The 18,152-nt window shown below is 36.3% G+C and overlaps 1 protein-coding gene across 1 annotated transcript in view; it reads left to right on the forward strand.

The window, feature by feature from the left end:
* Positions 1-12,726, forward strand: part of LOC108317842 (ceramide synthase 6) — a 113,809-nt gene extending 101,083 nt beyond the window's left edge. Inside the window, exon 3 of the mRNA XM_017548546.1 lies at positions 9,104-12,726. Coding sequence (XP_017404035.1) covers positions 9,104-9,238 — 135 coding nt within the window. The 3' untranslated portion in view covers positions 9,239-12,726. The remainder of the gene's footprint in view (positions 1-9,103) is intronic.
* The last annotated feature ends 5,426 nt before the right edge of the window (positions 12,727-18,152 follow it).

Genomic DNA, 18,152 nt, shown 5'->3' on the forward strand with positions numbered 1-18,152 from the left:
ATCTGGGTAAATATACTTTTAACTTTTGGGGATTCTCCTACCGTATTATTTGTACATGTTTCTATGATACCAACTATCTCACTTTTCTAATCAAATCACTGCTTAAGTCATGGGAGTGAAAATATATATGAGGTATAAAGCCAGTTTTATGATCCAGGGAAATAATAAAATTTACTTTTGGTATGGTAGACTAAATTTTACAGTGATAGGCAGATTTCCTTTAATTTGTTTTTCCTAATTCTTTTCAATAATTATTTCCTTTCATTTTATGTTATACTTTCCTTCTTTTCCTCCCAGTGCTGGTTAAGATTAATTTTATTATAAAAGTAACTTAGGTGTTTCTAGTATATAAATGCTTATGTGAGTCACCATTATTCATTTCTTTCCCTGGAAATCTTTCAAAAAAAAAAGGGAGGATGATGAAAGAACAATAAGAACCCCCCCCCCCACACACACACATATTGTGTGTGTGTGTGTGTATGTGTGTGTGTGTATATACACACACACACATATATATGCTTGTGTACACATACAGTATACACACATACACACACACAGAAAAAAAATGAAAGAAAATCTCTCACAAATGTTTTATTTGGCAAATTAGGAGATGCATATCTCTAGATTTTAAAATATGTATAAAGGCTAACTAGATTGAGCAGAAACCAAGTAGGAGGAATTGAAAAGCATGACGTGTTTCTGGAGGTCCCTGTGGGGATGGATGTCAGGAAAGCCAGCACAGAGGCACTTCTCAAGAGTTGGGGAGACAAAAGCAATGCCCACTGTTTGCAACAATAGGTTCAGGAACAGGTGAGCCAGGCTGGCAGAAGTGGAGGAGGTACACATAAAGCCACACGGAGGATATATTTTCAGGAGGCCATCTCCCTCTATGGTAGCCAGACTGGAAGAGCATCCTTCCTGCTCCCGGTACTGGAAGTAGCAGGTCAAGAAAATCCAACTAATTCAAAGATGATTAATAAGCAACTCACACAACATGAAAGACAATAAAAAGAAAATGCAGCAACCCCTGTTAACAAAAGTTTCACTAGAATAATGAGGCTAAAGAGCCAAATGAAAATTGTGATTAAATATTTTACCATAAATTTTTAAAACTGAAGCAGTAACTCTGTGACAGATCACAAAGAAGAAATATAAAAATGAAAGAAATACTAGATCAACAAGGGGAGGTGGAATGTGAGCTGGTAGAGTTCAGAGAAAAGTACCAAATCCATCACAGAAAAAAAGACAAAATTGAAAAGGAAGCAGGAAACAATAGTGACTGCAGAGGACTCAGCAAAGAATATGGAAGTTAGAAAGAATAAACCTGAATTAAATAAAACAAACCAAAAAGAGCTAAAAAGTTGATATATAGGCAAAGCAGATTCGGCATCTCTGTAGTAGGAATCCCTTAAGGAAAAGCAAAATAAAACAATCAATTAAAACAACTTTTGAGATATAATTCAAGAATTTTTCCCTAAAATAAACAGAGGTTTATTTTAATAGGTTAGTAAAAAATGTAGTGAAAATGGAACCAGAAAGTTCAACAGTAAGACTTACATTATTAAGTAAGTTGTTGGATGATAAGTAAAGAAATATTTCTTTCAGCAGCCAGGCAAAACATCAGATCTCTATTTTTAGGGAAAATGTTATGTGATTATAGGCTTTTCTATAGTAACATTTTCAATATTCTTAAGGAAAATGTGAACTAAGAATTTTATATCTAGCCAAATTGTTTTTAGACATCTTTGAATGTGAAAAAATTTAGGGATACTATCCCATGAGTCTTTCTTGAGGAGACTCTATTAAATCATTAATTTTAGCTGACCAAGAGATTACTGGGAGTGTTTGTAAGTTTTGAATATATTTAAACTGTAGTACTAAAAAAGAAAGAAATCTAAGGAATGGTGACAGACAGATGTTAATGTTCTAGGTTCCCGCAGTGTAGAAATGATACAGCAATAACTGAGTAGAAGGGTAAGAAGGTAGGAGGCAGAATCAGTCACTGATTGCATGATCTCTAAGAGTTGGGAGTCAAAGCATATCAGTTAAAGCTTGCAAATCATTAGGAGTATATGCATATTTAATAGTACAAGAGTAAATGCTAAGAAAGATAATATTATTGACTATTGTATTGCTGTGTGGTGGAGGAAAAGGAAGAAAGAGGAAAAAAGGCTACTTTAAACATTGCTCACATGAATTATTACAGATGAAAAAGGAGGAGAAGTGTCATATGGAATAACCACCAGAACAAAAATTACTCTCAAAAGAAGAAGAAAAAAGATAAACCATGTAGTAAAATGTTTTTTTAAATCATCAAAATGGAAATTAGAACATAATTAAAGAGCTATAAACAAACGTATAATCATATCAGTACACATAGTGAATTTAATTCATCTAATAAAAAATAATTCAGGCTTTGGTTCCTGGTATGGGTCAAATTATTTTCCTCCCCAAAATGTATACATTGAAGTCCTGACCACTAGTACCTCAGAATGTAACCTTGTTTGGAGATAGGATCTTTACAAAGGTAAATTAGTTAAAATGGGATTATTACAGCGGGTCCTAATCCAATATGCCCTGTGTACCTATACAAAGGGGAAAACTGGACACAGAGATAGGCATGAGGGAAGATGCTGTGGAGAAACACAGGGAAAAGATAGCCATCTACAAGCCAAGGAGAGAGGCCTGGCGCAGATTTTTCCCTCACATCCTTCAGAAGGAGCAAACCCTTCAACACCTTGATCTGGGACTTAACAGCTTCCAGAACCATGGGACTATACACTTCTGTTGTTTAGGGAACTTTATTACAGCAGCCATAGGAAAACAAAGCAGTAACAAAAACTGAAAGTAAGAGCATGGGTGAAGGTATTCAGGTACATATAAATAACAAAGTAGGATTTCTAAAAGCATTAAACAAAAGGAAGAATTGGCTTTTTATTGCCAGAGAATACAATTCACGATGAAAATAAAATAGTTGTGAACCATGTATGTCTGTATATTCATAAAATATCAGTGTGTCTATATATTCATAAAAAGGAATTGAAGAAAAAATAGAAACACAATAGAAAGAAATTCTAATTTACCTCTGAGGCATGACAGAATCATTGAGAAAATATAAAATAGAATATAGAAATTCTAAGGGGCATAATTAGGAAGATCTAAGGGGGTACATTTATAATGTTATATTCTGAATGTAGAGACTGTGCTTTCAAGTACCTATTATATACTTACAAAAATTCATGCTGTATTATGTTAAAAAAAACTATAATAAAAATTTTAAAATTAGACATGATTTAATAATACTAGAAATTAGAAAACAGAAAAATCAGAAAACAGCCTCTTGCTCATGAAAATTTATAAATACTGTCTTATTAATTCTTCAGTAAAAATGAAATTTGAGAATATTTGGAAAATAGTGGTAAACAAAGCTCTATTTTTATGTACTGTGTTATAGCAGTGCTCATTGAAAACTCATACAGATATGAAAAAAATAGCCACTTGGTTAAACATTAGAAAAAGAACAACAAAATGAATGGAAATAAGCAGAAGGAAGAAAGTAATAAAGATAAAACTAAAATGAATGAGTTAGCAAAACTATAGAATTAAAAAATTAATCCCCAAATCCTTTATTTATTTATTTAATTTTTGTTTTACCAAAAGGCCGCTAACCCAACTAAGAAAAAAAAGCACAAATAATAATGTTATGATCGATAACCACAGAAACAGGAAAATCAAGAGAACGGGGCAAATGTAATAGAAAAACTTGAATAAAAAATTTATTCTAGGAAAATATAATTTACCCTGTCTGTCTTTGTCTTTGTATGCCTGTTTGTGTGTCTGTCTGTCTGTCTCTCTCTCTCTCTTTCTCTCTCTCTCTCCGTGTGTGTGTGTGTGTGTGTGTGTGTGTGTGTGTGTGTGTGTGTGTGTGTAAAGATCAAATTAGAAGAACTAAACTGCAAAAGAGTACCAGGCTCAGATGCTGTCACAAAAGATTTTGTTTTTCATTAACCCCAAAGCATTTATTGAACATGTAGATATATTTTCTTTTCTTTGCTCAGGTGATTAGCATTTTAAAGATGTGAAGGCCTAAATTCATGCCTGTAATATAAAAAACTATATGTGCTCTGTCTCCTTGTTTTTTGCAAATATTTAAGGTATGCAATGCAATGTTTCGGTATACTTACACGTGGTGACATGATTACAACGGTCAAGTAAATCAATATGTCCATCTCGCAAAAAATTCTAACATATTCTTAACAGGAGATAATTCTCTTAAACTATATCAAAGCATAGAAAATTAAGAAAGCCACACGCTTCTCTTGTAATGTAGCAATAAGACATTAACATCAATGCCTGACAAAGATTTCATTAAAAAACAAAAGCAAGACTAGGGACCAAATTTTATTGTTAATAATGATGAGGAAATTCTAAATAAAAAATAGCAAACTGAACCAAGTAACACATTAAAAGAATTATTTATAATTTTATATAAAAATCTATTAATATAATTCATTTTATTAGTATATATAATGAGAATAATACATCATACTCCATAGATGCTGAAACCTGACATCTTTTTGATTAAAATAAATTGTCTAAGTGGGACAGGTAGTTTTTGTTACATGACAAATATATTTGTATCTTAGTCCCAAACCTGGACCCTTAAGAAAATTAAAAGTATTCCCATTAAAGTCCAGAGCAGGTAAGAATGCCTGTTGTAAGCACTATCCTATATTGTGCCAGATTTTACACTGAACGAGCAAATAAGAGAAAGAAAATAAAGTCATAAAAATTGGAAAGCAGGTGGCAAAACTATTGCTATTGTGAAGAATTATTCATACATTAAAGAAGTATTTATTGAGTCTTGCTATAATCTAGGTACCAGTAAAAAAAAGATACTAAAAATTTATTTTGTTTATGGAGGCTGCATTTCAGTAATATGTTATTATATTATTATATACTTGAAAAATAAAGGGAGTCTTGTGAAAAGCTATCACAGATGATATAAAATTTTAGTACAAAGTTAATAACCAGATATCAACAGCATATATATGTGTGTGCACGCGTGTGTGTGTGTGTGTGTGTGTGTGTGTGTGTGCAAATAATAAGCATTAACAGATCTAAGAGGCTGGGCATGCTGGCTAATCCCAGCACTTTAGGAGGCTGAGGTAGGAAGATTGTTTGAGCCCAGAGTTTGAGACCCGCCCGGGCAACAGGGTGAAACCTTGTCTCTAGAAAAAATACGAAAAATTAGGCTTTGTAGTGCATACCTAGTTCCAGCTACCTGGGAGTTTAAGGTGGGAGGATCATCTGAGCATGAGGGGGGAGATCCTGGCTGCAGTGAGCCCTGATGAGCAAGAGAGTTAGACCCTATCTCAAAAAATAAAATAAAATAAAATAAAATAAAATAAAATAAAATAAAATAAGATGTAAGAAAATACCTTAATCTCAGTAGAAACCTGAAAGAATAATATATCTATATATCTGAAAGAATAAACATAGCAAGGTATGTGCAAGACCTGGATGAGGAAAATTTTCTGTCTTGAAGGACACAAGACAAACCTAATGAAGACATTAATTCACCCTATGTTAATTTTAGAATGTCGTATGATCATAGTGAAAATACTAACAGGGTTCCTTGTGTGACCATTTGTTTGTTTTGAAAATAGACAAGCTAAATCTAAAATTCATATAGAAAAAGTTTAAAGATTTCTGTGAAAACTTACTGTATAGTACTGGTACTGGCACATGAGTAAATAGACCAACGGAAGAAAGATTTGGATTTTTGATGGGGGAAAAGATGAATGGTATATGAGTAGCCATCTGGAAACAAATAAAAGTTAGATTCATTCCTCATACCGAATACCAGTATGTATTCCAAATGTGCTAAAGATTTGAATATAAAAATCAAAACCCTAAATTTATGAAAAGGAAACCTGGGAAAATCTTTTGAACATTGGGAATGAGGGAGGCTTTTCTAATTATGACTCCAAATTTAGAAACTATAACAAAAAATTGATAAATTCAAATATCTTTTTATCAAATTTCTGGAAGTAAAAAAAGCAAAAAACATCAAAAGCAAATTCTAAAATGCAAATGACATACTGGAAAATAATATGCAGCTTCTGGTACAGACAAGTTTAACCACCCTAAGAAATGAAGAAACCCTGCAAATAAACAAGGAAAATATCAAGGGATCATGAAAAAATAGGCAATAGACGTCAGTATTCTGTTCATTAAAAAATGGAAATATAGGTGATTTTTGAAACACATGAAAAGATGCTTATCTCTTCAAAAGGAAATTGAAACTGAGATTCTGTGTTACGAATTAAACTGAAAAAAATTGAAATGTTTGATATTATAGTCCATCGAAGAAGCTTTGGAAAATGGGCAGTCTTGCTTGTGAGAGTATAAATTGGTAAAATCATCAGTGGGAATAAATTTCAATATCAAAATTAATTACAAATGCATAGACCCCGTTGATCTACAACTTTGACTTCCAGGAACTTATCACAGAGAGAAACGTGTAAAATGGCCCAGGTAAGGTTAATTACTGTAGCATTGTTTATAGAACAAGCTCAGAAGCCATTAAATATCCATTAATAGCAGAATGGATAAGTAAATTATGGTATATTTCTACAGTTCTACAAAAGAATGAGGGTGTTCTATATATAGTGAATAGGAAATATTTCAGTATATATTGTAAGGTGAAAAACCCAAAGCCCAGAAAAATATCTGTAATATGCAACTATTTGTGTGACAAGGGAAGATACAATAATATGTATTAAAGTTTGTTTATATTTGCATAAATACTGGAAAAAAACTGATTTAATAATAAAACTGTGGTTATCTAGTAAGAAGGGGAGAATGGGGATTGAAAGACTCAGAACAAAGTTGGAAGGTGAAACTTTGGATAATCTTAAATTTTTGCCCCATATGAATTTTTTCTTTATTAATTCACTTAGAAAATAAATTGAAATTAAAAATGAATTTTGTTAAGATGATGGTGTTGCCAGGGTGTGTTGTTAGGCAATGATTTTTCTCCTTCTTGTATTTTTGATTAAGAGAGACATCAAAGGTGAGTGTAGATGGTGTCATTACTACTAAAAAAAAAACAAACCTCAAAGTACATGCTCAACTGAAAGTTGGCAAATAACATTTATAGGCACAAGAACAGCACATTTTGTACCCTCGGGCCATTTACTGTGTTTTGCTGGTGTGTGTCTGTTCTAGTCAGTTCTGACTGCCATAACAGATTACCATCAATTGGGTGGCCTAAACAACAAATATTTATTTCTCACAGTTCTGGAGACTGGAAGGCTGAGATCAGCATGTAAACATGGTTGAGTTCTTGGCGAAGGTCCTCGTCCTGTTTGGCACATGACCATCTTCTCTTGTATCCACAGGGAACAGAGATTGAGAGAGAGAGCATGCAAGCATGGGCAAGCTCTCTCATGTCTCTTCTAATAACTTCTAATCTAATCTGAGAGCTCCACCCTCATGATCTCATCACCTCTCAAAGGCTCCCCTTCTAATACCATCACAATGGGGATGTGGGTTTCAACATGCAAATTTTGAGGGGCACAGGCATTCAGTCCATAGCGTTGACCCCTTGAGCTGGTTGAGCTGCTTTTAGAAATAAGATATTTTTAATATATAATAAATATATTATATATATTTATATATTTCACCCTTATAACTTCAAGGCTGGTCAGTGTGCCTTCTCCTTGCCCCTTTTTTGGTTATTTTTCCTGATCGCTTACATTAAAGCATTAATATCAAATCAAAGAAAGATTAAATAAACGTAGTTAATATTAAGCAAAGATATAATAAATAAAGGAATGGAGCTCACGTGGCTTCGTTTTGTTGTGTAGTAGAACACCCTTATGTGATTGTTGGCTAGACATTCTCTAGCACATTGAAGAGAGGCGTTAATTATTATTAATGTTAACATTGAACATTGTGTGTTAGTTTATTTTCACACTGCTGATAAAGACATACCTGAGACTGGACAATTTACAAGAAGGAGATTTATTGGACTTACAGTTCCTTGGACTGGCAAGACCTCACAATCATGGCAGGTGAAAGGCATGTTCCACATGGTGGCAGACAAGAAAAGAGAGCTTATGCAGGGAAATCCAGCTTTTTAAAACCATCATATCTTGTGAGACTTATTCACTATCACGAGATCAGCACAGGAAAGGCCTGCCCCCGTGATTCAGTTACCTCGATTTGGGTGGAGACACAGCCAAACATATCAGATAGGAAAGAGGAAATTTAACATTGCTGAGTTTTACATACAGTTTCACATTTGGTTCTTACTGCAATATAATTTAGGTTGGTAAACAACCTTTCCTTTTTTACAGATGAGGAAACTGAGGCTCAGAGAGGTCAGTGGATTGAGCCTGTCTTTTCAGGGCTGTCTCTTGCCACTTCACAAAGTTTACTTTCTTCAAGTAATGCAGAGTCTTAGTAAAAGAACTGATATGGGATGTGGTTAAAAAGGGATGACCAAGAAAAGGAATAGAAGAGCAATGTGTGAAGAATGGGGGACAAAGGGTCTGAGAATGGGGAAGAAAGATAAACCGTGTTTGGTAGAATTGGCACCTTAGGCTTAAGTGAGGCATTTTGAGATTTTTTCCATGCTTTTTGTCTGTACTACATTATTCTGATATGTGATCATTGGGTATAGCATTTTCTTTTTTTCTGAGAAAGCGAGATATTTCAATGATACCTCTTTGCAAATTTACCTTCACTAGACTCCCTTCCTTTGAAGACTGATGGGGCTGACTCAGCTAGTTGGATATTCCACTGAATTTTTGTTGCCCTTCGGGAAGCACATTGCTGATGAGGAGAAGTGCAAGCATTAGAGCAACATTCATGTTTTTAAATGTTTCATGAGGAACTTCTTTTGTCCTAGTAGTTATTTTTGTTCATGCTGCTAGTGGAAGGCCTCAGTCCTCAGTAGTAAATATAGAAATCTCAGTAGCAGATAGTAAGCAATAGGGAAACCCCCCCCCCTTGAATATAGACAAGGGCAGATCTGTTTTTGGGGAAAATAAAAATGGATTGAAAATTATTTTTCTGGTTCCTTGTTTCATAGCATCCTGATGAAAAGAGATTGGAAGGCCTCTCCAAGCAACTGGACTGGGATGTTCGAAGCATTCAGCGCTGGTTTCGCCAAAGACGTAATCAGGAGAAGCCAAGTACGCTGACGAGGTTCTGTGAGAGCATGTAAGTTGCTGATTTTCTTTTTTAAATAAAAGACCTAATACCCATGCCAATCCTGAGGTGAAAAATAACAGATCTGTGGAGGCTCCAGCAGCCCTTAAAAAGCTGCAATTTGGTGAGAAAATAGTTTGGGAAAAACACAGGAGACAGTAGTATGTAAGAATTTGTGATTTCCACTTTGGATACAGTAAATAAAGTTCACTTCCTAATGGAGTTTCTGCAAAGTAAGCATATTATAAAAGGATCTACAATGTTTTTTTCAATCAGCCGTCTTTGAAATATAGCATTAAAAATCGTTACTTTTATAGATGTGGATAGTTTGAATTTTAATAGAGGCAACTTAGTCAAGAGGTTCTTTGCACTAATAAAAACTGAGATATTAGCATATGTTATCAGAGAATTATGACAATCTTCTGTATTCCTGGAGCTTTAAGAAATGGCTATACTGTATTTCTGGGTGAGTTTAGTAAAGCATGGCTTAAAGGTGGGGGGTGGAATGGAAGTCTCTTCCATCTCTGAAATGTGAACCTTTTATATGGTGTATAGATTATATACCAGTAAAGCTGTTAAAAATATTAAAAGATGTGCAGAGAGCTCTTCCAGCACAGTGTTATTTTGAAGCAGTGATACTTCATGCATTTACCTTTAGGAAAACCAGAGAAAGACATATTGAAACATTGAGAACATCCCCAAAATAAAAAGAAGATCTGCCTGGAGAGTCATTACCCCATGTGGTCTTTATCTTTTGGGTGTGGCTGTTCCTATGTCTTCTGATAGTTCTTCAGTTTCTTCTTTAGGGAGCTTTTTTTTTTTGACACCTGGTCATTTAAACAATAGTGCCTTCAGTGTAGCTGTCTTAGTTGCAGGCCCTTTTTATTTGGGGTTGAAGTTGCATTTTCAGCTTTGGCTTTCAATTATGTAAAAAAAGTATTTCAGTAACTGTATCCTTAGGGGGAAAACTAATGTTATAGGAGAAATGAATGGAAGGCAGAAAAATATCACAAATTCCTAGGGCTGGGTAAATATGGAGAACATAAATAGGGTCTTTAGGAGTTTAGAATATTTATAAAGTCTGGAAAAACAACCTGGTAGATACAATCAGCAAAGCCCTCTCAGTAAGTGAACTTACTGGCAGTTTATAGGAGAAGGATTTATGTATCTGGGCTCCTGGTCAAATGCCAGAATTGCTTCCCAGCTTGGCCCTGCCATATATTCAAAGGGCCTGGGACCTGTCTTTGAGCCATGAGTGTAAGCAAGGGTGAAGTTGGGTCTCAGCACATGTCTACATGCTGAAACTCATGTGCCGTCTTTCCTTCCTCCGATTAACTTCGGTAACTTGGTGCCAGCCCCTACTATGCTGAGTTTAGACCAATTTCTCTCAAATACCAATGTGCATAAGCATCAGTCACCTGGGAATCTTGTTATAATGCGGACTCTGATTTACTTGGTCTGGGATGGCACATTTTTAACAAGTTTCCACGTGATGCTGGTGCTGTTGGTCTTTAGATCATACTTTATGTAGCAAGTACTAACACTAGACCAGTTATGTGTCTTCTCCATGAATTCAATAGGTCATTATGTGTATACCGCAATAAATAAGACAGTCATAATTGTAATCAATTAAAAATGCTTCTAAATGATTGCTAGTGGTATGGCAATGTGGAGACACAATGATGGGGAGGAGGTGGTGCATAAACGATGATTATCATTTCTTCCCCCGAGAAACTTTGTGATAGTGTCATGGAAATAAGACATAATATCCGAGTATGTGTAGGTGGAAGATAGATATTAGAAAATAACCAGATATGTGTGTTGTAGGATTGGTATGGATAGTCAGTAATAAAGATGAAAGGAAAAAGATCAACTGTGGGTTGGGGTGCACAGGGGATTGCTGGGATTAGAACTGGGTCCGTGTCCGTGGCCTTTGACCTCTCTGTTGTATGATATAGTATTAATGAAGTTTTGTTTTGAAACTCTCTTTGTCTTTGGTTTCTGAGTTGCCACTAGATTCTCCTGCCTTTTCAAGGTGTTTTGTTTGCATCATTTATTCTGTGTTTGCTCTGTGGTCGTTAACGTGTTAATGACACTCCAGATTTAGTCTTCATGTTTTTTCTTACTCTACCTTCCATTCTATGTGTTAAAATAATTTCCTCTCACCAGCTTCTTCCAAAGCTATGTGTACAGTGCAGATGTTTCTTCTAAGGCATCATTCTGCGAGTTCCAACTGGCAATTCTAATTTGCTTCTACTCCTGACTTCATTTTTCCTATTTTCTATGCTTCTGTTTTGTCATAGGCTGGAAACTTAAGTCAATCAGCCACTGAGTTCTATTAATTCTTTGTAAATTCACCATGATAGCCCAATATACTATTATACGTCTCCTTATTTTTTATCTTGCATACACATAGACATTTTGTTTGCTACCAACAATCCCATATTATTTTTCTAAAATACTACTATCCCCATGTTCTAATGCTTTAAAACCTTGATGGTTTAAAGAAAATATAGGATAAATATTAGGTCCCTGAGCCTGATAACTACAGTCTGTCTTTTGCTTGTTTGATGTCAGTCACCTAAATCACATCGTTCTTCTAGAGGGCTGTGTTTTCACTGCCCGTGCTGTTTTCCTTCCTGCCTTGTGTGTGGTGTTCCAGGCAAGGAACTTCTTCTGCCTTACCCATTTATCACTTCACCATTCTTCAAATCGCAGGCCCTCTCCGAAGTGGGGCCTGACTATTGGGACTGGAGTGAGCATAGCTTCCCCTGCATCCTTAGAGTACTAGGAATTTAACCCTGAATCACATGCTGCCTTATGTGGTCACTTAACTTGCCTATCTGTTTATTTCAATTTCAGCTCTGTGTAGCTTGAACCCAGCAGGGTCACATCTTGTTCTTTCCTTCTTCTCAGTCTTTACCCCAACAGACAGACTCTGCCGAATAAATAATTTGTTATGACTGTGTTAAAATGGATTGTTTTGGAGAGAGTAGCTGATCTCATTAGCTACCTTGCCCCTATAAATGAGTGCCTAAAGTATACTGACTTAGCGTAAAATTTGTCTAGGAGAATTACCTGACTATGGAAAGCTCCATAACAGTTTTAAAGACAGAAATTCAGAGGGAAGAATGGGATGGCAAAGGAGAACATTTAGAGAACACCGTGAGTGATAAAGTAGAATTACAGTGGTCTGTGTATGCACATGTGTGTGTCAGAGTATTTTTTACCTATAAAATAAGATGTAGCATAGTTGTTCTTAACCAAGGATGCATTTCACAATCACCTACTGATCTTTTCAAAATACACGTGCCCAGACCACACCCCAGGGTGTCAGGATGATGACTCAGGTGGAGTCTGAACTTGTACCTCATGGAAAAAAATGTCCCAAGTGCCTATGGCCCACATCCTTGGTTAAGAAGAAGGACAACTGCTGCTCAGAAATACAAAAAAAAAAAAAAAAAAAAAAAAAAAAAAAAAAAAAAAAAAAAAAAAAAAAAACAAGAGAATACAGATTTGGAGCTTGTCACCTGAGGGTCAAAATCTATAATTTTTCTATTACATAAGTTTCTTTTTTTCCAAAATGTAAAATCCCTTCAGGAGAATTGTATTTCATCTTTCAGCAGTGTGGAACAGCACAATATGTAAGCCAAACTGTGCTTATAAGCATCTACAGGCATGTCCAATTTCTGGCATACCCATTACATGCAGATGGACTGAGTAGAAGCTGTTTAGTGAGTAAAATTCTAATACATTATGTGATTTTTTTCTCTCTTGATTGGTGTCAGTCATTCACAGTTACGTCAGTTTTGACGAATATTTCTTCCAAAAGCTTTTAAATTCTTATTGGCAACTGAAATAGAGAATTTCAAGAGAGAGTGAAGAATTTATAAAAATGAGATGTCATGTGAGACATTTTAGAAGCAACTGGTTCCAAATGGAAGCAGGTGCCGGTTGGGATTATGCCTTTGGGCTGGTGAAGCTGTATCTTCCTTCTCTGACAATTGCATCCAAGTGGTGGGTTTTTATCACTCAGGATAATATAAAATAAATAATATATTAAAAGTATTTGCTGGATGTGACAGGAAGAGACAGAGATAAGATGTCAGAATAAATGGCAGTCCTTTTATTTGGGCCCTACCTGTGCTCAAGATTCCCTTTTTTTTTTTTTAAGGAATTCCATTTTAGAATTGATACTCATTAAAACTGTGCCCCAATGCTGTCATATTTGTATGCTTCTGTATAGTGGCAGCAGATTCATCAAAATCTGGAACCCTTTCGAAATTGCGACTTTATTTCTGCAAAGAAGCCTTGTGATTTTTCTTAGTTTGTGATTTCATTGAACTCAAGCTAATTCATCATTGAAAAATGAATGGGTTAGCCAATTCCCCTCATGCTACTAACCTGGTCACTCTGAATCTAAATAGCAGTTTTTACAGCTGTTTATAAATTATCAGTGCTATCTTGTGACCATCATAGAAAGTGGAGCCTAATAATTGATGACAGGGGAAAGGAAGCGAGGTTACATAGAAAACAAGTAGTTGAGTCTCTCATATTCCTTTATTTCAGATCAATCTTCTGTCTGAGGAAATAGTTTGGGGAATACATGTAACATGTTTTCATAAACAGCCACCTATTTGCAAAAACAAACAAAAAAAACAAATAAAAAACACCCTGTGTAAACCATTTCCATGTATTCCATACTCTGGTGATAGACAAAATTTTGCCAGAGAGAAAATTCAATTTTGATTATTTTCTCTGTCAGATCATGAGATGAGCATCAGTTACAAAATTTACTGCTAAAATCTCCTCATGATTAATGCAGTTTATGAAGGGGGAAATAAGAAACTATTATCTTCTAGAGAAACAGCATCTTTCTTTTTTCAGTATTAGGATACATGATCAGCAGTGTGTAGATGCTGATTATAAGTCTGGGAAACAGTCATAAAATTGGTGAATAGTCTCTAGTTCTTGAAAAGTACAGGGTTGAGCTGTTTTGACTCTATTATAATGATAGTAGTGGTTATTTTCTATTAATACAAAACAGTCCCTGGTTTGGAGAGCAACTTCTGTCATCCAGAGTACATTGTTATAGTCCTAGTTATTGCTCAGTGAATGTCTTATTGTGCAAGATTATTACCTTAAACAGTTTTATATCTGTGGGTTGTATTCAGGTCAGTTTTAGCTTTGGGACAGAGGTCAGCCAACTTTTCCTATAAATGGCCAGAAAAATAAATATTTTAGATCATATGGACTTTGTTGCAATTACAACTCTGCTGCAGCGTAAAAGCAGCCAGAGATGATGCAAATGTGTGTGGCTGTGTTCCAGTAAAAGTATATTTATGGGTACTGAAATCTGAATATGTCGTTTTCATGTGTCATAAAGTATTATTCTTTAAAAAATACATTACAAAAAATAAAAGCTATTCTTAATCCATGGGCCAGACAAAAACAGATGGCAGGGTGGATTTGGCCTTCTAGCCATAGTTTGCAGAACCCTGCTTTAGCGTTACAATACTGTTTGTGGTTCTTTCAGAGTTTCAAGGAAGAGAATGTAGTCTCCTAGTGCTAGGCACAGTCATCCATTTCTCAGAGTTTTGCCATTTAATAGAAAAACTGGAATAGTTCTGTAATTGGTATGCCTATCTCCAGTATTCCTGGGATATGGTGCCTTGATGATGTGCGGTTTCATTTAGCCTAGCCAGGCACTCTTCAAAGCACCCTTTTTAGTATCCTTAAGGAGGCATTGCTTTCATTACAGAAATTCTGAAGATTGATGAACTGGACTATGGACAGCCTGCTCTTTTGCCTCAAAAATATCTTTGAAACCTTGCCCCCTTTTTCTATTCTAGACCTACCATCTGTGGCCGGCGAACTCAGGTTTTCCATTTAGAGCAAGCTTCACACATTTCTTGATGGCATATGGCTAGGCCCCTAATGCATGTGTGCTGGCTAATTAAGGAAAACAGATTTTTGCTAAAAATATAAGACAGGGCATACCTTGGTCAGGCTGGCTGCACATTAGCTACTGCTGTGCTCTGCCTACATTTGACTAGTCAGTTTTTCTTTAAGGCCTAAATTTCTAAAGGCTTTTAAAAATAATATTTTTCCAATCATTTTGTCCAATATGGAATTGGATGGTGGCAAGACAGAATGTAGAGGAATAACTGAATTTATTAAGGCCTCATATTATTATGTAACCATGTCTGTTATTATTTGAACCTATATACTATTTTTTGTTGTTGTTTAATCTATTTTAAAAGTTGTTATTTGTTTCTGATTTAGAGTAGAATTATGCAAATCCTTATAATTGATTTTGATTGTAGAGGATTGATAAAAGTCTACATAATGTTCATACAGAATTGTGGGGGGAAAGACTTCAAAGCCTACCATCTAGAAATAAATCCATTATCATTTACTGTTTATACAGTGTCATATCTTATACATGTGCCCACACCAATACTTACAATCATTCTATCTGTAGTTGGTACCTGCCCTTCTTGAAATGTTAATAGAACCTGCCTCATCAGGGAACCTGAGGATAGCTGTAGAAAGGTTATGTTTTATGCTTCATCTCTAGGATCTGTAAGTAATTAACCTGTGGGCAATAGTACAGTCACTTGTGCTGTCTCGTGAGAGATGTGTTCCTAAAAATGGCTATACCATGCAAAATTGCACAAGAAAACAAAATAACATAGGATTTGTGAGAAGAATGGGTTTAGGGACACAACACTCGAAAACTTCATCAGTGACACATTGAAAATAAACTAGGAACCTAATAAAAACAGGAGTGGTTTTATATACATTAAATGGTTAAGAAATACATAACTACTATAATAAATATGGCACTTTACCTTGAAATAGACCTGAAGTTTGTCTATTTCAAACAAATAGACAAACTTGTAGTGGGTGTTGCTGTGTTAGCTCAGGCTGTCTTAAGAAAATACCACAGACTGGATGGCTTAACAGAAATGTATTTTCTCATAGTTCTGGAGGCTGAAAGTCCCAGGTGTCATAGGCTTGGTTTCTCCAGGGGCCTCTCCCTGGGCTTTCCGCTGTGTGTGCACATCCCTGGTGTTTCTGCCTCTATAAGAATAAGGACACAAATCATACTGGAATAGAGTCCTACCCTTATGACCTAATTTAACCTGAATTACCTTATTAAAGGCCTCATCTCCCAAGACATCACACTGGGAGGTAGGGATTCAACAGATGAATTCTGGGGCACACAGTTCAGTCCATAACAATTTCAGAAGGGTGACAGCAAGTTACTGTGAAGTGCTGGAAGGAGGGAAAGCTGCAATACCAGATGGGTGTGGCTCATAACTGGTATGACTGAGGTAGCTTGGACATATTTGGAGAGAGAGAGAGAGAGAGAGTGTGTGTGTGTATATGTGTGTGTCTGTTTGTGCATGTGCGTGCACATGTGTATATATCCTCCTAGGCCACTAAGGTCAGCCTGGTGCAGTTTTCTATGTTCACCTAGTGTTTCTGGCAGACAAAATCAGATATAAGCAAATATGAAATCTGTGTCAGGCTCACATTGGAAGACATTCACGCTTTCACCACAAGCCTGGTAGCAGGACTGATGGGTCAGTATGGTGGTGAAGGCAGTAGGCTGTGGAGCCAGGGAGTCTGCATTTGAGTCTTCTCTTTAATAGGAACCTCTGGGGTATTTGGGAGGGTTGCTGGCCATCCTAAGCTTCAGTGTCTTTATTTGTAAAATGTGCACATTAATAGTGTCTGCCTCATAAGGTTGTTGTGAAGACTAGATGAATTAATATGTATGTTAAGTGTTTAGAAAGGTGCCTTGCACATGGTATAGGGGTCGTGAGTGTCGGCTGCCTGAAGGTCGTCAGTTCTGTTGTTACTGAAGTTTGGGTACCAGGAGCAGCAGCAAACCGTTGTTAGTCTGTCACAGGAATGGCCTGGCCACATGGCTTCCTCAGAGCCACAGGCACACTACCTAGGAGAGGTGGCTCTGATGTCAGTCATTTCGAAGAGGAGAGATCCAAGAAGATGCAAGGAGAGCAGACTCTCAATTTAGGATAAAACTCTTTGATTCTGTGGAACCCCAAGGAGACAGAATCAATGTGGATTCACAGGACTATCAACTCGGGCATTACTCACACACAAGAAAAAGATGAAAAACCAACCTGAGTTCAGAGCCTTGGCACCTTTGGCTTGCTGCTGTGTAGCAATGTGACAGAAGTGGATGAGGAAAGGTGTCCTACTTCAGCGGGGAATGATGCCCACTGTGCCTCTAGAAGCCAGGGCTTTTGAAGCACCACCTGAGAAATGTCAGAACACACAGTGAATATCTTTGAACTTCAGAGATTTTAAATTTACCTGGGTGATTCTGAAGAGGACACAGCTTGCCTTTACCAGGAGGGATAGAGGAACAAAGCCTGGTCCTCTGTGGTGCTGGCCTTAGTAAAGCTACCCTTGCTGGGGCCTGGATAGTCTGATCAGCCTTAGGAGGTCAGTATGACTTCTGGGTACAGGAGTTTGCTCTTAAATGTAACATTTATTGGTTACCTCCTGTGTGCAGGAGAAGTACAGGAGGCAACTGATCTTGAACAAATTTGAGAGTGGGAGTCAAATCTACCTGGTTCATGGTCTGGCTCAATGGCTCAAGCTCTGTTACCCCTAGCAAGTCATTTAACATTGTCAAGCCCCAGATTTTTCTTCTGTGAAAGGAAAATAATAGCTCCTATTTAAAAGGTCATTTGGAGATAAAATGAGGGGGTGTTTGTCTAATGTGCATCTCTCATGGCTTGGTTTCCTTTCAACTGTGGTTGCAAAGTTGAGTAAGCAACAATTTCTGACCTTGCAGGACTCACAGGGACAATTGAGTCTGTGCATTGGTGAAGTTGTTTAATATCTTGCACAGGGAGCCATAAATTGTAATACTCAAGCCAAGCGGTTCC

This window comes from Cebus imitator, unplaced genomic scaffold (assembly GCF_001604975.1).
Source record: "Cebus imitator isolate Cc_AM_T3 unplaced genomic scaffold, Cebus_imitator-1.0 Scaffold10, whole genome shotgun sequence".
Classification (NCBI taxonomy): Eukaryota; Metazoa; Chordata; class Mammalia; order Primates; family Cebidae; genus Cebus; species Cebus imitator.